Source organism: Pristis pectinata, chromosome 5 (assembly GCF_009764475.1).
Source record: "Pristis pectinata isolate sPriPec2 chromosome 5, sPriPec2.1.pri, whole genome shotgun sequence".
Classification (NCBI taxonomy): Eukaryota; Metazoa; Chordata; class Chondrichthyes; order Rhinopristiformes; family Pristidae; genus Pristis; species Pristis pectinata.
Window position 1 is genome coordinate 71,597,592 of NC_067409.1, and position 22,756 is coordinate 71,620,347.

The 22,756-nt window shown below is 43.3% G+C and overlaps 1 protein-coding gene across 1 annotated transcript in view; it reads left to right on the plus strand.

Annotated features, from left to right (window-relative positions):
• LOC127570496 (coagulation factor XIII A chain-like) overlaps positions 1-22,756 on the plus strand; it is a 106,599-nt gene that overhangs the window by 32,627 nt on the left and 51,216 nt on the right. Inside the window, exons 4-8 of the mRNA XM_052016129.1 lie at positions 8,381-8,632; positions 9,322-9,440; positions 11,514-11,621; positions 18,207-18,381; positions 22,326-22,464. Of these exons, the coding sequence (XP_051872089.1) occupies positions 8,381-8,632; positions 9,322-9,440; positions 11,514-11,621; positions 18,207-18,381; positions 22,326-22,464 (793 nt within the window). The remainder of the gene's footprint in view (positions 1-8,380; positions 8,633-9,321; positions 9,441-11,513; positions 11,622-18,206; positions 18,382-22,325; positions 22,465-22,756) is intronic.

Here is a 22,756-nt window from a genome sequence, read left to right on the forward strand (position 1 = left end):
CAGAACGTGCTGGAGCAGCACCAAGTGAACCCAAAAATGAGGTGCCAACCTGGTGAGGCTGCAACACAAGATTACCTACTCGCTAAACAGCTAAAGGCAGAGCTCTGCAATCTCACCACTGACGGATCAGAATGAAGCTCATCGTTCCTACCACATCTGCTTGTGAATGGTGGTGAACAGTTAAAGATCTAATAGGAAGAGGAGGAGGCTCCAAGAACATTCCTGTCCTCAGTGATGGAGAGGCTGAAGAACTTGCAACCATCTTCAGCCAGAAGTGCTGAGTGGATGGTCCATCTCGGCTTCCTCCTCAGACCCCCCACTGTTACAGAAGCCAGTCTTCAACCAATTTGATTCACTCCATGTGATATCAAGAAATTGCTTTCAGCTACTGGAAGCAGCAAAGGCTTTGGGACCAGACAATACCCCGATTGAAGACTTGCACTCCAGAATAAGCTATGCCTTTAGCCAAGTTGGTCCAGTACAGCCAGAACACTGGCATCTGTCCAAAAATGTGGAAAGTTGCCCAGTTATAGAGTCATAGAGTAATATAGCATGGAAACAGGCCCCTCGACCCAACTCATCCATGCCAACCAAGTTGCCTACCTGAACTAGTTCCATTTGCTTGGGCCTGGCCTATATCCCTCTACACCTTTTCTATCCATGTACCTGTCTGAATGTCTTTTAAATGTTGTTATTTTACCTGCCTTTACCACTTCTTCTGGCAGCTCATTGCATATACCTGCCACCCTCTGTGTGCAAAAGTTGCCCCTCAGGTTTCCTTTAAATTTTTCCCCTCTCACCTTAAATCTATACTCTTTAGTTTTGGAATCCCCTACCCTGGGGAAAGACTGTGACTCATATATGCCCCTCATGATTTTACAAATCTCTATAAGGTCACCTCTCTACCTCCTATGCTATAGGGCAAACAGCCCCAGCCTATCCAGTCTCTCCACATAACTCAAGCCCTCCAGTCCCGGCAACATCCTCGTGTATCTTATCTGCAATCTTTCCAGTTTAGTGACATTCATCCTGTAGCGAGGTGACCAGAATTGCACACTATAAGTGCAGTCTCACTAACGTCTTGTACTGCTGTAACATGATGTCCTAACTATTATACTCAATGCCTTGACCAATGGATGCAAGTGTGCCAAACAACTTTTTCACCCCCTTGTCTAGCTGTGTCGCCACTTTAAGGGAACTATGTGCCTGTACCCCTTGGTCTCTCTGCCATTTACTGTGTAAGTCTGGTTTAACTTCCCAAAATGCAACACTTCGCACTTGTCTCAGTTAAATTCCATCTGCCATTCCTTGGCCCACTCTCCCAGTTGATCTAGATCTTGTTGTAATCTTAGATAACCTTCTTCATTGTCCACTATGCCACAAATTTTGTACAATATTACCATATTCTCATCCAAATCGTTACAATATATGAGAAGAGACACTCCAATCTGAAAAACACCCCTCCATTACCACACATTGACTCCTTCCACCAACCCAATTTTGTATCCAATATGCTAGCTCACCTTGGATCCCATGTGTTCCTGTATGGGGGCCTTGCTAAAGTCCATTATGTTCTGTGCACATTGTTGTTGGGTCTAAATCCTGGAACTCCCTCCCCAGCCACTCTGTGAAAGCACCTTCACCAGAAAGGCTGCATGCGGTTCAAGAAGGCAGCTCACCCCCACCTACTCAAGGGCATTGCGGGACAGGCAATAAACGCTGGCCTTGTCACTTCCAGATGCCAAAAAATAAATAAGTAAAACTCAATCTTACCTGGCTGTTGTCACATAATAACAGTGACTGCACCAAAAATCCTTAACTGGCTGTGAGACTTGCTTTGTTACCCTAAGGTCACTGTTGAAATTTAAGTCTATTTTCCCTCTTAGCTGTATCATATATTAGTCAGGAGAACAAAAGTCTTTGAAGTTATTGAACTCAGCATCACAGTCTGATGCTGGAATTCCTGTTATGAGCACTGAATGTTCATACACATCTTTCCTAGCCTGAAACCTCTGATATTTGTTAAGTCTGCCTGAGTGCAGATAAGAGAATTAAGATCGACAGGTAAAAAGACAGCACTGACATTTCTGCTTCAGTTTCCAAAGATGTTTCTATTTTCATTCATCCAAAATAAACTGCAACAAGTAGATAAAGTAATGACAGGGAAATGTCTAACAAAAAGCATCTATAACATAATTAGGTTCAATAAGGATTGATTCAAAAAAACTCAGCAGGTTGCAAAAACATTACAAGAGGAAATGGCTCAGATAATTGGAAAAGAAAACTGGGACAGACAGTGGGCAAACAATAGAAAACTGTAAATTCAACAGCAAGTGGCTGTGATATAGAACACACAGGGCAGAAATTATTTCTCAGCCCTAAACGTACATAGTCTTTGAAAACCAGCTCCAAAAGTCGATGGATCCAAATTCCTGGAATGTTGTACCATGCACAGCCCTAAGTGTAAGCAGTGGAGGAGAAATTTCTGGCCATGCTTCTCTGCAAGGAGTAAGAGGAACAAATGTTGTGGATGAATAAAGAGCTAACAATTACAGTGGGGCAGAGAAAAGAGGTTTGTCATAAAACTTGAGCTAATTGCAAATGGGGAATCCAGACTAGAAAGTCCAGAAAGGATCTGGCAAGGGAAGACTAGCAAGGAACATGAAAGGAAACTGCTTAAGATTGTACAGATACATTAAAAGTAAATGACTTGTTCAGGAAAGCGCACAGGTACTCAGATGAAGAAAGCAAATCTTTACAGGGATGGAGGAAAGGTGGATAATATAAACTGAACATGATATTGGGACACAACTATACCTTTGCTTTCATGTAGCACCTTTAATGTAATAAAGATGCTTTGCTGGAGCATTATCAAACACAATGTTTCGCGTAGTCAGTGAGAAGATATCAAGCAGGTGAGCAAAGACAAAACAGACTGCAGGTGCTGGAATCTGGTACATGAAGCAGAACACTGGAAGAACTCAATGGGTCAAGCAGCATCTGTGGAGGCAAAAGGTGTAAGTTGACATCTTGGGTCGAGACCCTGCATCAGGACTCCTGGTTTTAAGGGGCATCTTAAAGCAGCAGAGAGAGGTGGCAAGGTGGGTAGGGTAAAGAGAGCAGGTCCAGAGCTCAGGGCCTGGGGCAGCTGAAGACAAGGCTGCCAGTGGTGGAGGGACTCCAGTGAGGGATGATCAGGAGGCTAGTTTTAAAGGAGATACCCCAGAGCCTGATTAGAGTCATTAAGAGGAGCTAACATAGTTCACAAACATCAGCTTGTGTCTGAAAAATTCTCAGAATCATAATTATCAGTGTTAAAGAACAATATGCAGGAATGGTTGATTAAACCTGCAGTGTCTGGCCTGGCCTGGCCTTAATAGAGCTGTGCAGTCTCTCTCATTCCTCTGTCCTTTCCCTTTCACTCAGGACATTTTCCCTTCCATCCTTCATCTAATTTCCTTTGAAACTTCCAAAATGAATCAGCCACCATCACCTTTCAGGGTATTCTTGATCAGGGATCACTCACTACATCAAAAATATTTCTTGTCATGTGGCTAGTTGAAAGATAACAGATTCTCACACTGAATTGTTGGCTCAGTCTCAGCTACAATGAGTTTGCCGATTGAAGGAGAGCCCTTCTGTGGGTTGTGTTTAAGGCCATGTGTAATTGTGTCTGGGCCTGCCGGGTACCTAGGGGGTAGACCCACAACCTCACACCCTCAAACAATGAAGCAGCACAGGGATCTCTGCTGACGACTTTGTCCCCAGTTGGTAGTGGTGAATCAATTGCATAGCTGTACCAGTACACTGCATTCTGTCTCTGAAGTCCATTCCATTGTCTTCAGCCACTCACACTTGTTCCACCATTCAATGAGATCACGAAATACCCAGGCCAGCTCCAGAAGCCCATCCACCTCTGCTCCATGCCCCCATTGTTGAACAAGCAGCCATTATTCCCAGATTTAAATTTTAATAATCAGTCCCACAATTGTACTTTGCCGAGGAGAATGCCACAAGTCTACCAGCCTTTTTGTGTAAAAAAAGAAACTGCTGGAAGAACTCAGCGGGTCAAGCAGCATCTGCAGAGTCAGAGGGATGGTTGACGTTTCAGGTCAAGACCCTGTGTCAGGACTGAGTTCCTCCAGTTTGGTTCTTGCTCCAGATTCCTGCAGTCTCTTGAGCCACTTTGTGTGGTGAGAGGCCTGGCTCCAGTGAAAACACGTTCCCTTCATCTACCTTGTTGGTTCCCCACTAAACTTGAAAACTGCTCAAATCAACTCCCAACCCTTTTATTACAAAGCACAAACCAATCAATACCCCAAACCTGTTTGGTTTTAGGTATCCTACTACAGGAAGGATGATACGGCTATGGAGATTTACCAAGATCATACCAGGGACCAGGAGGTTTGGGTGGAAGGGCACACTGGTGTAGCAGGGTCCTTTACACTAGATCACAGATATTAACAGTAGATTACAGAGATCAGTTTAAGGATAGGGGGTTGGCCATTAGCAGAGAGATGAAAGGAAATTCCTTCACTCAGAGAGTTATGAATCTTTGGAATTCTCTTCCATGGAGGGGCTGAGTAGGTCTCCCTGATGCACTGAGTAGTTTCAAGATTGAGATGAGTAGGCTTTTGGAGACTGATGGAATTGAGGGATATGGGGATCAGGCTGGAAAGTGGACCAGGTGCAGATTCAGCCATGATTTTATTGAAGACATAAGAGACTGCAGACACTGGAATCTGGAACAAAACACAAACTGCTGGAGGAACTCAGCAGGTCAGGCAGCATCTATTGGGGGGGTGGGGTGGAAAGGAATTGTCAATGTTTTGGGTCTAGACCTTTAATCAGGATCAGTGATGAGCCGGACAACTTGCTCCTGCTTCCATTTCCTATGTTGTTCTCTTAATTCTAACTGAGATGATAAATGTGAAAACATTACTTCCTTTGGTCAGTGAGTTGGTAATTAGACTGAATACATTTAAAAACCTCTGTCAAAGAATTGGAAAGATCCTTTGCTCTGGGAGCCATTTGAAAGTTCTACTAAACAGTGTGGAAGTGGGAACACAATAACTTGGAAAAGAGAAGTGGATAAGTATTTGAAAAATAAAAAATTAGGTCAGTAATGTTGTAACATTACCAGGTAAATACCCAACACACTGTGGAGTAAATGAAAGAATGAAGTGACAACCTTCTATCAGCATTAACAGTGTGAATTGTTTGCTCTCTCCTCTCTTTGTTGTATTCCAAACCCCAGCTTCCAGACATCTCTCCCAGATCTAATCAAGATTAACAGCAATCTTTCCACAGTTTAAAACAGCAGGATCGTGGTCAAGTTCTGTGGAAGTTTTAATTACTATGCCAAACTTGAGTTATAAGGAGAGATTGGATATGCTAGGAGTGTTTTCCCTAGAGTGAAGCAGGCTACAGGGTGATCTTACAGAGGTTTATAAAATTATGAGGGGCATAGACAGGGGACTTGAGTGGAAACTTCTTCACACAGAGGGTGGTGGGTATGTGGAACAAGCTGTCAGAGGAAGTGGTTGAGGCGGGTACATTAACAAAATCTAAATGACATTTGGACAGGTTCATGGATAGGAAAAGTTTAGAGGGATATGGGCCAAATGCAGGCAAATGGGACCAGCTTAGATGGGCATCTTGGTCGGCATGGACCAGTTGCGCCGAAGTGCCTGTTTCCCCGCTGTATAATTCTATGAATCGATCAATCTACAATATGTCCAGTACTTGGTCCGTATCCCTCTTTGCCTTGGTGATTCAAGTGCTCGTCTGGACACTTCTTAGATGCTGTCAGCGATTCTGCTTCTGCCACTCTCTCAGGCAGTCTATTCCAGGTACTCACCGCTCTCTGAGCAAAGAAGGTCCCTGTCTTTTCCCTCAATGTCAGGAAAACAAAAAAGCTGGTCATTGATTTCAGGAAGGGGGGCGGTACACACGCTCCTGTTTACATCAACAGTGCTGAGGTCAAGAGGGTTGACAGCTTCATGTTCTTAGGAGTAAACATCACCAGTAGCCTATCCTGGTCCTACCATGTCGATGTCATGGCCAAGAAAGCTCACCAGCGCCTTTACTTCCTCTGTAAAGAAATTTAGCCGGTCCTCTTTGATCTTCACTAACTTTTATAGATGCACCATAGAATGCATCCTATCTGGATGCACCATGGCTTGGTATGGCAACTGCTCTGCTCAGCATATCACGGAAACCAGCCTTCCCTCCATGGACTCTGTCTACACTTCTCACTGCCTTGGTAATGCAGCCAGCATAACCAAAGACCCCTCCCACCCCAGACATTCTCTCTTTTGCCCCCTCCCATTGGGCAGAAGGTATAAAAACCTGAAAGCATGTACCATCAGGCTCAAGGACAGCTTCTATCCCACTGTTATAAGACTATTGAATGGTCCCCTAGTACGATAAGATGAACTCTTGACCTCACAATCTGTCTCATTATGGCCTTTCACCTTATTGTCTACTTGCACTACACTTTCTCTGTAACTGTAAGACTTTATTCTGCATTCCGTTATTGCTTTCCCCTGTACTACCTCAATGCACTGTTGTAATGAAATGATCTGTATGGATGGCATGAAAAACAAAATTTTTCACTGTACCTCAGTACATGTAACAATAAATCTCTTACCCCTTATCCTAATCCTACATCCTCTAGGTTTATCTGTCTCTGATATGGAAAATAGTTTCTTGCAGTCTACATTATCTTTACTCGTCATAATTTTATACACCTCAATCATGTCCCCTCTTAATCTCCTCCGCTCCAGGGAAAACAAACCCAGCCTCTCCAGACTCTCCTCATAACTAAAACGCTCCATCCCAGATAACATCCTGGTGAACCTCCTCTGCACCGTCTCCAGCACCATCATATCCTTCAGTGCGGTGATCAGAACTGGTCGCGGTACTCCAGCTGAGGTCTGACCAGTGTTTTATAAAGTTAGAGCATAACCTCCCTGCTCTTGTATTCAATGTCCTGACTAACAACAGCCAGTATGCCATATACTTTCTTATCTACATGATCTACCTGTCCTCATCACCTCACATTTATCAGGATTAAACTGCATCTGTCACTTCTCAGCCCACTTCACCAACACATAACCCAAGACTACCCCCCACACTGTCAACAACTCCACCAGTCTTCTGGTCATCTGCAAACTTACTAATCAGCCCACCTACATTTTTGTCCAATATATATCACAAACAACAGAAGTCTCAGCAATAATCCTTGCAGAACACCACTGTCACTGACCTCCAGTCAGAATAACATCCCTCCACCACTACCCTCTAACTTCCATGGCCACTCAATTTTGAATCCAATCTACAAAGTCTCTATGGATCCCATGTGCCTTGATATTCTGGACCAGTTTCATATGCAGGACCTTGTTAAAGGCTTTACTGAAGTCCATGTAAACTACAACCACTGCACTTTGTTACCTCTTCAAAAAATTCAATCAGATTGGTCAGACATGATCTGCCCTTGACAAAGCCATGGCTGTCTCTGATTAGTCCCTGTCTTTCCAAGTGAGCATTAATCCTCTCCTTCAGAGCTGATTTAGTTCCTTCCCTACCATTGACGTTAGGCTCCAGTTCTGTAATCACCAGGCTTTTCCCAACTGCCCACTTGAAAAAGGGGCCCATATTTGCTATCCTCCAATCATCTAGTACCTCACTTATGTCCAGCGAAGATTTAAAAATCTCAGTCAGAACCCAGCAATCTCTCCGCTTGCCTGCAATAACAGTCTGGGATAAACCCCATCTAGCCCCAGGGATTTATCTACCCTTAATCTTTCTAACACATTGAGTACCCCCTCTTTATTTATGGAAACTTGTATTAGGATTTCACCCTTCCCCTTCACTGAATCCTCCAACTACAAAGTATGTTTCCTTTGTGAATACCGATGAAAAGTATTCATTTATGACCTCACCTATCCTTCTGGCTCCATGCACAGATTACCCCCATTGTCCATAATGGGCCCTACTTCTTCTTCTGGTTATCCTTTTGTTCTCTTAGCTGAGTGGCTTCTGCAGTCATTATGAGTCAACCAATTTTGTGGGTATGGAGGCACATTTCGGACAAGTAAGTGTAGCAGATTTCCTTGTTTGGCAGTCAATTCAGACCCATCTTGTTTTTTAACAACAATCAATTAGCTTTTACGTTTGTTATTACTGTTAACTTAATTCCACAGCTGTCATTGTGGGATTTGAACTCAGACCTTTGGATTACTAACTCAGTAGTTTAACCACTGTGCTACCACTGTACACCATAGTTCACGTTAGATCTTTACCTGTGTAATACAGGCTCATGGAAGCAATGTGTGGCCTTGAACTGAGACTTACTGCATGTTATATTTTAATCCAGGTCGCTACCCAAATATCACCAAAGGAACTTATATTCCAATTTACATACAAGAGGAGTTGGAGAGAGGAAAATGGGGAGCCAAAGTCAAGTCTGTCTTGGGAAACAACCTCAGCCTCACAGTCTTGTCTCCCCCAGACTGTATCGTGGGAAGATTCAGAGTGTATGTTGCCATAATGACCCCGGTTGGAATCCGCAGGAGTGTTCGGGATAAGACAACGGATATCTATTTCATCTTTAACCCTTGGTGTGAAGGTATTGTGTTATATTTAACATACTGCATGTCTCATTATAGCCGGTTTCTGATCAACATTAAGGAGTTGAAAGCCCATGTGCCACATTTCTATCTTGCCCCACTGATTCCTGAGGAGGAGGAGCTGGTAAATTCCCCCACCTCCCATGTATTCAAACAGATTGTACTGAGCACAGTGCTGTTGATCTGTGAACACTTGCGGTGCGGGTCTTCAGGCTTCTGTACTTCTTGCCTGATGGCAGCATCAAGAAGAGGGCATGGCCCGGATGGTGGGGGTCCCTGGTGATGTAAGTCACCTTGCTGAGACATTATCTCTTGTAGATGTCCTCGATGGTGGGGAGAGCTGTACTTGTGATGGAACTGGCCGAGTCCACCGGTCTATGTAGCCTCTTACATTCCTGTGCATTGGAGTTTCTATACCAGGCCTTGATGCAACCAGTTAAAATACTTTCCACTGTCCATCTATAGATACTTGTCAGAGTCTATGATGTCTGCATTCCAAAGCAGAAGATATGTTTAGATTTTTAAAATGACTCCGAATTTTCCACATTAAATGTTATTTGTGAGTGTGAAAGATATTTTTCACCCAGGCATCCTTGGCTATATTACACGTGGTCCTTCAACGTACTGATCTTCCAAATTTTGTCTGTTTTGTTCTAAACCTGTGGTTGGATTTGCTGTGGTGATCCAGAGGATGCCGTGTACCTCAGTGATGCTGCTGAAAGAGAGGAGTACGTCTTAAATGATGTCGGCTGCATTTACTATGGGAAGTTTGAAGAAATAACAACCAGATCTTGGATTTTTGGACAGGTACACCTCTCCTTTGGATGGTTTACCTCCTCCATTCATGCCAGCTACATCTTTCTTTTAATAAACATCTGTTATCTTTATTGTGACCAAAGATCATTCACAACCAAGGAATGGGCAAAGGAGTGGTCAGTTAAGGAAAGATGAACAGCAAAGGCTAGAACCACTCAGCAGGTCAGGCAGCATCTCTGGAGAGGTGAGGTGAGAGGGGAAGGATTTAATAGGAACCTGAGGAGTAACTTCTTCACACACAGGGGATGCATATGTGGAACAGGCTGCCAGAGGATGTGGTAGAGGTGGGTACAATACCAACATTTAAGAGGCATTTGAATAGGTACATGGATAGGAAATGTTTAGAGGGATATGGGCCAAACGCGGGAAAATGGGACAAGATTAGGTGGGCATCTAGGTCAGCATGGACAGGTTGGGCCAAAGGGCTGTATGACGCTATGAGATAGAAACAGAGTCAATGTTTCATGGCGAAGGCTTTTCAGCAGAACTAAGAACAATTAGAAATCAAGTGTAGTTTACATTGCAGAGAAGGGGTTAGAGTGGAGAGAACAAAGAGTGGGGACCAAGAAGGACTGAATGACACAAGTGGAGGCAGTGCCAGTGAGAGAGGATAGCCACAGCTGTCTGAGGGAGGTGTAAATAGAAGGGGGTAAATGAGAACAGAGGAGAGAGAGAGAGAGAGACAAAATGTGGAAACTGAGATACAATACAGGGAAATTATTTTTATATTCATTTAAGGAATGTGTCTTCACAGGCTGAGCCAGCATTTCATTGCCCAGCCCTTACTGTGTGGGTATACCCAATAATTCTGTTAGGGAGAGAGTTCCAGGATTTTGACCCAATGACGGTGAAGGAACGGCGATATATTTCCAAGTCAGGATGGTGTGTGATTTGGAGGGCAACTTCCAGGTGGTGGTGTTCCTGTGCTTTTGCTGTCCTTGTCCTCCTAGCTGGTAGAGGTGGTGGGTTTGGAAGGTGCAGCCTAAGGGCAAGACCTTCCCTTGCTGAGCCCAAGGGCAACTCAGCAACACTTGGTGAGTTGCTGCAGTGCATCCTGTCAATGGTACAAACTGCTGGAAGTATGAAACAAAGAGAATGCTGGACAAACCCAGCAGGTCAGGTAACATTAGTGTAGAGAGAAAATCTGAGTTAACTTCACAATAGATAGCCTTTCTCATACAAAATGGAGAGGCTCGTTATCTGAGTTCAATGTTGAGATGATCTTGCTTGAGCTTACACCAGGATGTGTTGGAATGGTATAAGAGACCAAAGACAGTATGGGAGTGGGGCAGACAACTAAATTGACAAGTGAAACTCATGGCCACCCTTGCGGACTGAAATGAGGTGTTCTGCGAAGTGATCACCCAATCAGCGTTAAGTTCCTCCAGTATAGAAGAGACCACATTGCGAGCACCAAATGGAGTACACTAGGTTGGAAGAGGACATGTGAATCACTGTCTCACTTGGAAGGACTGTTTGGGTCCCTAGATGGTGGGAAGGAATGAGGTGAAAGGCAAGAGGTTGCATCTCTCTTGTTTGCATCGGAAGACACTGGGAGATGAGGAGTGTCGGTGGAGTTGAAAGCATTAACTAGAGGAGACCGCATTGTGAACACAGAACACAGTGGGAGAAGTGCAAGCGAATCACTGCTTCACCTGGAATAATTGTTTGGGTGACTGGATGGTGGAAAGGGAAGAGGTGAATGGACAGATGTGGCATTCACATTTATGGGTGCCACACCTGTCCATTCAACTCTTCCCTGTAAACTTATTTTATATTATGATCACTCTTCCCCAGCAAAAGAGAATATTCCCATTCCTCTTCTGATAGATTTAGGTATTTAGAAGAAATAAGGAAACACACCAATGTTAACAATACAGCAACAAAATAGTGTGGCTGCTAGAAATTTGATATAAGATAAGAAAATGGTAAAAATACTCAACATCAGGCTGCAGCTGTGGTGCGAGAAACTAAGTTAATGATCAGGGTGGTAATATTATACTGATATAAATTGACTGTCTTTTCATATTGTAATCACCTGTCTGCTCATTTGATTCCATCTAGTTTGAAAGCAATATATTGGACGCATGTATCTACATAATGGACAGAGCCCAGATGCCTCTGCAAACAAGAGGGTGCCCAATCAAAGTGTGCCGTGTTGCATCTGCCATGGTGAGTTATAAGTATGCGGAGGGCAGGAACAACTGTACAAGGCAATTGTTTGTGAGCACGGAACTGTTCTTCCATCGGGGAGAAAGTGTTTGCTAAAGCATCTGCTAACAGCACAAGTGAAGCTAACAAGCAACCCCACCCCCAACCTTCATGGGCCCTACAATTAAGGTTGCTGGATCCCCCACAACTAAAGTCATAACATCGCTATTGTTACAGTGAGGCCCTGGAGTAAAATTCCATCCCTCTCCCCCTCCGCCCCCCCAGCCCATGCCAGGGCCTGAGAAGATGTCTCTGCCACTGGCATGGATGAGGATGGTGGAAGAGAGTTAGGTTTTTATAACCATTTGAAGGTGAGTTAAGGCTTTTGTAATTAAAACTTTAAAAATTTATTTATACAGCACGGTAACAGGCCCTTCCGGGGCCAGCAATTTTCTTTGTGTCCTGATTCACAGCTGTATCCACAAATGTCTGTGTGACTGCTGTACCTGCTGACCCTGGAGGAGAGGGCCTGTAGTTTCAGTTCAGTTAGTGCTGCAGAGTGAAACAGCTCTGAGGAAGTTGTCGCCCTCATTTGCGGATCTCAGTATAGTTGTGGCCCCATGTATTACCAAAGCCTCCAGTGACCTATTGGATTACTTTGCACCCTCTCTCTGTCAACTCCACGTCATGTTCGGTTATTGTTCATTGTTCAGTTTGAAAATTACTTTGTCAGCTTTCTCTTTGTTGGCACAGAGTTTCTGATGTGTGAGAAAAGTATTTCCCCAAAACGGTTAAGCTTGAATTCCTATCTAGAGCTCATTCACATCTTCACAATTTGTTTGCATTTTGGTGAGATATTCAGAAAAAGGCGTGAATAAACATTTCTACCAAAGAGTTTCAGACAAGGTAGTCAATTCACTTCCTGTTCAGGAAATTTACTTTGGTTAATATTCCATCCCACCACCATACCCAAAGCCACAGTACTTTGCAATGATCTTAGTTTTTTCAGTGAATTCAATTTGGCATTTATAACAATGACTTTAGCATATCTAACAAAATAGCGCCATCAACAGAGTAATATGATCCAAGATTCTTTGCAAGTAAAATTTGACACCAAGGCACATAGGACAATATTGGGCAGATGATCAAAGGCTTAATTAGGCTGTAAGCAGCATTTTTACCAAGTGATTCAAGAATCATCATCAGCACATATAGAGGTGTATAAAATCATGAGGGGCATAGATAGGGTCAATACACATAGTCTTTTTCCCAGGGTTGGGGAATCAAGAATTAGAGGCACAGGTTTAAGGTGAGGGGGAAAGATTTAATAGGAACCTAAGGGGCAACTTTTTCACCCAGAGGGTGGTCAGTATATGGAATGAGCTGCCACAGGAAGTGGTTGAGGCAGGTACATTAACAACATTTAAAAGGTACTTGGACAGGTACATGGATAAGAAAGGTTTAGAGGGATATGGGCCAAATGCGGGCAAATGGGACTAGATTAGATGGGACTCTCGGTTGGCATGGATCAGTTGGCTTGAAGGGCCTGTCTCCGACTCTATGACATTGAAAAAGGAAACCTACTGATTTTCTCGGGGTTAAGCAGAGTAAGTAAACACTGAGTGAGATCAGAGAGAGAGAAATATACAGGGATATACAGGGATATGGGATTAAATATATCACATGGTAGGGGAAGTTACTATTTTATGAGAGGTTCAGAGAGGGGTGAAAAATTGCTCAAAAATGATCTTTATTTTAAGAAATTGAAGATTTTGCATGACTTAGTACAAAATAAAATTATTGGCATGAAGGATTTTCCGTGAAATGTTGTTCTCTCTCAACAAAAAAGGCCTTTCATTGTTCATATTTCCTTATGACTTAGAATGAGGTAATTTGGCCCATCAAGTCTGTGCCAGTTCACAGAGCAGTCGCATTAGTCCCATCTTCCCACTTGTTTTTCTGTAACCTATTCCCTCACACATACCAATCAACTCCCCCCTTCACCTACCACCCACCTCCACTAAGGATAATCTACACTAACCAAATAATCAACCAACCAGCACATCTTTTGATGTGGGAGGAAACCAGAGAATCTAGGGGAAACCCACATTGTCACAGGGAGAACGTGCAAACTCCACACAGACAGCTCTTGAGGTCAGGATTGAACCCAGGTCACTGGAGCTGTGAGGAAGCAGCACTACCTGCTGTGCCACTGTGTTGCCCCAAAATGATCATAATTTTAAATGCTAAGTAGTTTTTAAAAGCCCAGACCAATATGCAGACTGAAAGAAAGTATTGAGAAAATGTGCTGATTTGTTTTCTAATTATCCCATTTTGTGCCTTTAATAAATTAATTTAGATTAATTGGGATTAAGTGAGAAAGGGAGAGGATTTGGGCTGGACTAAATGTTTTATGTACAAGAAATTAAGAAGTTCACAAGTTATATAAGAGACTATAATCAGGGGAGTGACATATCTTCTGATCCCATCCCAGTGTTAAAATGTTGATATAAAACCAACACAGATACTCCACAAAGTCCACATTCATTTATTGAGAATGCTATTAGTTGTACAAGCAATATAGAGGATTGCTTTTTATTAATTTAATCCAAAAATCTGAGTGACCCCTGCAAGACCAATGTTTGCTTCCCATCCCTAGTTGCTTAGGGAAGGTGGCAGCGAGTCACCTTCTTAAAGCACTTCAACCTGTGTGATGAAGAAGCTCCCATTGAGGTTGGGAAGAAGTTCTAAGATCTAGAGCCGGCACAGACGATGTGTGACTTGGAGAGGATTTTGCAGATGGCAGTGTTTCCATCTGCTGCTGTCCTGGACCCTGTAGGTGGTAGACGTCAGGTAACATCACTTTGATGAGTAACTGTAATCCATTTTGTAGATGGTACCTACACATTGCAGCTACTGTGCATTGCTGCTGGAGGAATGAATGTTAGAATGGTGATGTACCAATCCAGAGTGCTGCTTTGAACTGGATGTTGTCAAGCTTCTTGAGAGTTGTTGGAGGTGCACTCATCCAGGCAAGTTACAAAATCATCAGGCAGAAGACACAAAAACCTGAAAACATGTACCACCAGGCTCAAGGACAGCTTCTATACCACTGTTATAAGACTATTGAATGGTTTCCTAGTACGATAAGATGGACTTTTGACCACACAATCTACCTCATTATGGCCTTGCACTTTATTGTCTGCCTGCACTGCACTTTCTCTGTAACTGTAACACTTTATTCTGCATTCTGTTCTTGTTTTCCCTTGTATTACCTCAATGCACTGATGTGATGAGATGATCTGTATGGATGGCATGCAAAACAAAATTTTTCACTGTACCTCAGTACATGTGACAATAATTTACCAAGTGGAGATTATTTCATCCGGCTCCTGACTAAAGGCTTTGGGTGTCAGGAGGTGAGACATGCACTGCAGCATAGCCAACATCCGACTTGCTCCTGTGGCTGGGACAGCTGAGTTTCTGGTCAAAAGTGACCCCCGAATGTTAATGATGGGGAATCGGTAAAGGTGAATCTATTCAAAGTCAAGGATGGGTGTCCGAATCTCTCTTGTTGGAGATGGTCATTGTCTACATGTTTGTGGCATGAGTGTTACCTACCACATATCAGCCCATGTCTGAATGTTGTCTAGGTCTTGCTGCATGCAGGCATGGGCTGCTTCATTCCCTGAGGAGTTGTGAATGGAATTGAACATTGTGCAATCATCAGCAGACATCTCCCCACTTCTGGTCTTATGATAGAAGGAAGGTCACTGATGAAGCAGCTGGAGATGGTTGGGCCTAGGACACTGCCCTGAGGAACTCCTGCAGTGATGTCCTGGGCTGGGATGATTGTCATCCAGTAACCACAACCATCTTCCTCTGTGTGAGATATGACTCTGGCCAATGGAGAACTTTCCCCATGATTTCAGTTAGTTTCAATTTAACAGGGCTCCTTGATACCATTTTACTGCACTCTACATTTGACGGGCTTCTGCTTTCTCCCTGGTTTCATTGCTATCTGATACTTTTCCAGTAAAATTCAACTCACTGACTGAGAGTCATCCTCAGCAAGTGACATGTCTCAGTAAAACTGCTGGACATGTAGGTAAATCCAGTGTTACAGAACTGCTGGATTTACCTCATCATCATCTCTTCTGTTCAGCCTTGGTGATGCATTTATACTTTGACGTTCAAACTCTGATTCACAAGACAAAGCTGTGGTTTGATGAATTAAGAATTTTTCTTTTAACAAATATACAGTTTTAAAGTGTTTCTTGACCCAAGAAGAATATTATTACTGTGGAAAGAAATCTCTTTGAACCAGATGGCACAAAGTAAAATTTGGACCAGATATAACATCTACAGCACAGAGAGAGCTGTTGTTACTTTGCAGTTCTCAAGCTGTTGTCTTGGACCTCATCAGCTATACCAACTCCCTCGTTGCATTTAATTTTATTCAGAGAGTTTCAAGTGAACGTCTCTGTTGATGAGGAAGGCAGTTAGATTTGTCTCCTGGTTTGTTTGATTGAAGGTTCCTTTATAGCTCATAATGCCCTTTGTTTACCAAACCTGTCTAATTTAATATTCGATGTCTAACCATTCAGGAGATGTTTTAAGGACTGATCAAACTTCAAGATAAATAGTGTACAGCAACAACATTAATTTATTTAGCACCTTTAATGCACGGTGGTCATAGGATTATTCTCAGAGAAAACTTGACACAGAACTACACATGACTGTGTGGCCAGATTCTGCACTAACTCCATCTACAAGTTTGCAGATGATTGTAGGCCGTTGTAGGCCGTATTTCAAACAGCGATGAATTGCAGTATAGGAAAGGGATAGAGAGCTTAGTGGAATGGTGTCATGACAACAACCTTTCCCTCAATGTCAACAAAACAAAAGAGCTGGTCATTCACTTCAGGAAAGGGGGTGGTGTACATGCACCTGTCTACATCAACGATGCTGAGGTCGAGAGGGTTGAGAGCTTCAAGTTCCTGGGACTGAACATCACCAACATCCTGTCCTCGTCAAATCACGTAGATGCCACAGCCAAGAAAGCTCACCAGTGCCTCTACTTCCTCAGGAGGCTAAAGAAATTCGTGTTTTATGTCGCAACCAGCATAATCAAAGACCCCACCCACCTGGGTCATTCTCTCTTCCATCGGATAGAAGATACAGGAGCCTGAGGGCACGTACCACCAGACTTAAGGACAGCTTCTACCCCACTGTGATAAGGCTATTGAATGGTTCCCTTATACAATGAGATGGACTCTGACCTCACGATCTACCTTGCTGTGACCTTGCACCTTATTTCACAGCACTTTCTCTGTAGCTGTGACACTTTATACTGTTATTGTTTTTACCTGTACTAGCTCAATGCACTCTGTACTACCTCAATGCAACTGCACTGTGTAATGAATTGATCTCTACGGTCGGTATGCAAGACAAGTTTTGTCTTGCAAGTGGCAATAATAAACCAATACCAATACCATAAGAAGTTGTAATGGTGTATTGATCAAAAGCTTTGTCAAGGAAAAAGATTTTGCAGAACAAATTTGTTTAGTTAAAGCAACACAGAAGGAGGCCATTCAGCCCAGCAGGTCCATGCTAGTTTCCAGGGGACCAATCCTGCCAGTCACCCTCTCATTGTCCTGTACCCCTGGAACATACCTTCTCTCACACATCCCCATCAATTCTCCTTTTGGATTGTTTTTGCCATTAACCAACAATAGGGGGTAACTTACAGTAGTCAATTAACAACCATTTGGGATGTGGGAGAAAACTGAAGCACTTAGAGCAAATCCAGACAGTCACAGGGGCAGCATGCAAGTTCTGCACAGGATTGAACCTGGGTCACTGGAGCTGTGAGGCAGCAGCTCTAAGTGCTGCATTGCTGAGCTGCCTTAGAGAAGGAGAGATAGAGACAGAGAGAGTTATGGAGAGAATTTCCAAGCTCAGAGTTTCAACAATTGAAGGCATGCCTGCCTCTGGTGGAGCTATTGAAGTTGGGAAGGAACACACTCAGAAGGCTGCAGGGCTTTTAGGAAGTTATAGGGAAGGAAGAAACAAGATATTCAGGTTTGAAAGCAAAGATATGAATCTTGAAATCAAAATGTTGTCTGCACTGTCTTCATGATTTAACAGTCTCTGTTAAATAGGTCAGAGAGTGATACAGCAGGGAAGCAGGACCCTTTGACCCACCAAGTCTGTGCTGACCATTAATCACCCACTTACACATCCTACAGTGATCCCATTTTATTTTCCTAACGGCCTATCAGCTCCCCCAGATACTACCACACAGTAGGGGCAATTTTCAGTGGCCAAATAATCTACCAACCTGAACCTCTTTGGGATGTGGGAGGAAACTGGAGCACCCAGAGAAAACCTACACGGTCACAGTGAGAACGTGCAAACTCCACACAGACAGCACCTGAAGTCAGGATTGAACCTGGCTCTCTGGAGCTGTGAGGTAGCGGCTCTACCCACTGTACCACTGTGCCACCCCGTTATCTCCCTCACAACTTTCCAGGCCAATAGTTTGCTCTTTTTTCTGACTTGTGCAAAACACAGCATTGATGAACAAGTATTTTCTTTGACCAGATTAACTCGAAAGATGATGACGGTGTTCTTGTTGGAAATTGGAGCGGGCAATACGAGAATGGAGTGGCTCCCACGGCCTGGAATAGCAGCGTGGAAATCTTGTTAAAGTATTTCGAGACTAAGTGGCCTGTTTGTTATGGACAGTGCTGGGTCTTTGCTGCAGTTTTAAACACAGGTAAGAACATGAATCATGTCTCTAGATTTGTATGCCATGAAAACAGTGAGAGACTTGTACATAATATAGTGGTGTAACATGGCTTGTACATAACATGGCACACACACCCACCCACCCACACAGAGTCACGCTTGCATACACACATTCACATGCAAAACTCAGGTCCCCTCTCTGTCTTAAAAGTCACTTGGATAGGTACATGAATAGGAGGGGCTTAGAGGGATATGGGCCAACGGGACGAGCTTGGTGGGCACCATAGTCGGCATGGATAAGTTGGGCCAAAGGGCCTGTTTCCATGCTGTCTTACTCTGTGAATCTGACTCTATGACTCTGTCACACAAGAACATACATCTACACAAATGCACAGTTACACACACAGTCTGTCTCATACAAACACATGCACAGATACACACAATCAGAATGTGGATGCGCTGACGGGAAATATTGCCTTTTGCAAGGGTAATACTGATTGACAAATCTCAATAGGTCTTGAGGCTGTACTACACAGTGGATAAAGGGGAAGCTACTCCACCTTCAATAAGACCGTGGATGACATTCTGCAGCAAATTTCCTGCACTGTCCCCATTTCCTTTGGTACCCTTAATATCCAAAGGTCTTATCCCTGAATATACCAAGAGATTGAGAATCCACAAGTCGAAGGAAGAGCATTCTAATAATTCGTAACCTCATCCTCTTAGTCTTCATTTTCTGATCCCTTATCCCAGAAATTTACCTGCTTGTTCCAGACTCTCCACCCTGAGGAGACCACCCTCATATGCACCCTGTCAATCCCTGTCAGAACCTTGCATGTTTCAATGAAGTCACTCCTCATTCTTCTAAACTCCAGAGAATAAATGTCTATTCCACTGAATTCTTCTCAATCCATCCTCATGGAACAGCTCCTTCATCCTAGGAGTTAATCTGGTGTTTTCCAGCCCCCTTTAATAAAGGCCTTCATGCCCTTAGTCTTTCTAATTGCTTGCTGAATCTGCATGTTAACTTATTGTACTTCATGTATAAGGACATCCAGCTTGCTCTGAATGCCAATCTTTATGAGTCACTCAATGTTTTAAAAATTCTGCTTTTCCATACCAAGGTGGATGATTTCATACTCCCCCCCTCACATTCCATCTGGTACCTTCACACCCCATTGTTTATATCCTCCTCATGGCCCATTTTCCCAGTTAGTTTTGTATCAAACTGCAAGAAGCTGCAGAGTGTTGTGGACACAGCTCAGCATATCACAGAAACCAGTCTCCTCTGCATGGACTCTGTGTACACTTTTCACTGCCTTGGTGAAGCAGCCAACATAATCAAAGACCCCATGGACATGGACATTCTCTCTTCTTCCTTCCTCCCATCAGACAGAAGATACAAAAGCCTGAAAGCATGTACCACCAGGCTCAAGGACAGCTTCTATCCCGCTGTTATAAGACTATTGAATGCACCCCTTGTACGATAAGATGGAGTTTTGATCTCACAATCTACCTTGTTACGGCCTTGCACTTTATTGTCTGCCTGCATTGCACTTTCTCTGTAACTGTAACACTATAATTCTGCATTCTGTTATTGTTTTCCCTTGTACTACCTTCATCACTGATTTGATGAAATGATCTGTATGGATGGCATGCAAAACAAAGTTTTTCACCGTACCTCGGTACATGTGACAATAACAAACCAATTTACCCATTTAAATTTACCAATCATCAGCACATCTCAAAGGGATGGTAAATGATAGGGGAAGGTTAACTCAGAGTCCAGCCTCATTTTAAAAGTAGAAATAGGGAAGAGGTATTCCAGCTAGTATAAGATAACTTTGTGACTGATAACAGAAGGATCTCCTTTGTGATCCACCCAGAGGAGAAGGAAAATTCCTGAAAGTGGTTATGTAACCATGAGGGAAGGGATTGTAGGACTGGATGGATGTTGGCGAAGGATGAATGATGATAGGCTGAATGTTGTTTCACACTAATAAGCAAGAATAAAGGGATGAACAAAATAATTTTTTTTAGAAATTGCTATTCCACTGTGAAGATTAATGTTTAATTTTATTGGGTGATTATATTGGTGAGGCCAAATTTGCAATACTGTGTTCAGTTCTGGTCACCCTACTATAGGAAAGATGTCACTAAGCTGGAAAGAGTGCAGAGGAGATTTATGAGGGTGTCACTGGGACTTGAGGGACTGAGTTATGGAAAGAGGATGAGCGGGTTGAGACTCTTTTCATTGGAGCATAGGAGAATGAGGGGTGATCTTATAGAGGTGTATAAAATTATGAGGGACATGGATAGGGTCAATATGCACAATCTTTTTCCCAGGGTTGGGGAATCAAGAACTAGAGGGCACAGGTTTAAGGTGAGAGGGGAGAGATTTAATAGGAACCTGAGGGGCAACTTTTTCACCAAGAGGGTGGTCCGTATATGGAATGAGCTACCAGAAGAAGTGGTTGAGGCAGGTACATTAGACCCCACCCACCCGCGTCATTCTCTCTTCTCTCCTCTTCCATCGGTAGAAGATACAGGAGCCTGAGGGCATGTACCACCAGACTTAAGGACAGCTTCTACCCCACCGTGATAAGACTATTGAGCAGTTCCCTTATGCATTGAGATGGACTATGACCTCACGATCTACTTTGTTGCGACCTTGCACCTTATTGCACTGCACTTTCTCTGTAGCTGTTACACTTTACTCTGTACTGTTATTGTTTTTACCTGTACTACATCAATGGACTCTGTACTAACTTAATGAAACTGCACTGTGTAATGAATTGACCTGTACGATCGGTATGCAAGGCAAGTTTTTCACTGTACCTCCATATGAGTGACAATAATAAATCAATACCAATACCAATACCAAGGTACTTGGACAGGTACATGGGTGGGAAAGGTTTAGAGGGATATGGGCCAAATGCAGGCAAATGGGACTAGCTTAGATGGGAATCTTGGTTGTGCATGGACCAGTTTAGCCAAAGGGCCTGTTTCTGTGCTGTGCAATTCTGTGTCTTTATGAACCTATGACAATGTCAGGCAAGAGGTCCAGTAATGAGAAGCCTGGGGGCTCACATTGCACCTAATGATTTGTGATTTTCACCTCAAAAGTATGAATCTTCCAATAATTTGTCGCAATTCAGTTGTTGTAAGGACAGGAAGACTGAGTTGTAACTTTTGTATCCATGGTTTGAGTTGTAGTGTGTGGCTTGAGGTCCCCCAATCTCTGATGTTGTTGAAGAGAAAGTAATTCACCAATCTGCCACATCTCACAGAAGCTGTATTTGTTCCAAGGCAACTAATATTAGTTTAATTGGATGGCTCAGAGTAATGATTAATGACATCTCCTGGGAACACAGGTAAGTGAAATTGGACATTATTCCAGAGGTTGCAGGTCAAAAGGACTGGGTGTGGTTTCTGAGTCACAGGCCATTGCATTATGTACAGTTCCTAGGGTTACAGGTCATTGAGACCAGATACGGTATCTGGGGTAAGACCTAGTACAGTCTGGGGTCAGAGAGCAGTAAATTGGGCCCAGTTTCTGGGGTCGCTGGTCAGTGAGACTGAGTAAGGTTCCTGGGGTCAGAGGTCAGCAGAACTGGAGATGATTTCAGGGAGTCACACATCGATGAGCCCTGCTGTAGTTTCTGAGGTCAGAGAGCAGTGAGATTAGCTGCAGTTTCTGGGGTTATAGGACAGTGAGACCTGAAAATGCTTCTGGGATCACAGGTCAGTGTGATATATTTCCAGACATGATTTGCACACTTTCAAAACTGTCAGATGGAATAATCTAAATTACTTACGCAGCGTTCCAACACTGATCAACTTTTATACTGGTCAAATTGATAAACATGACATTCACATGTTTGAGTCATTTCATTTAAAGATTGGGCTCTGCTCAGTTTTGCTGCCTTTGAGAAAGTATCGAATGTGTTGTATTATTTTAACCCTCACCAGTCCTTCGGTGCTTGGGATTACCAGCTAGAGTGGTGACAAACTTCTCCTCCGCCCACGATAATGATGCCAATTTGAGCACTGACATTATTCTGGATCCAGACGGAAATAAACTCGTAGAATTAACCAAGGACTCAATCTGGTATGTATAATTTTCAGTGCATAACTGGTAACTCTCCCTACGAAAGAGAGAAATAATGTTACACGTGAAATAAGTCTGTTTTATATAATTTTCAAGTTCTTCAGCCCTTTGAGTGAAATCAGTGGTACAGGTGCTCTGTTTATAACTTGCCCAAAATGCTGCAGATCTGAAGTCTGAAATAGACCCTGAAAAAGTTGGAAATACTCAGTGGCCCTCCCTCGGCCCTGCAACCCCCTCAGATCACTACAGCCTCCTCATCATTCCCATACTGGTGGCCTTGCCTCTGGCTACC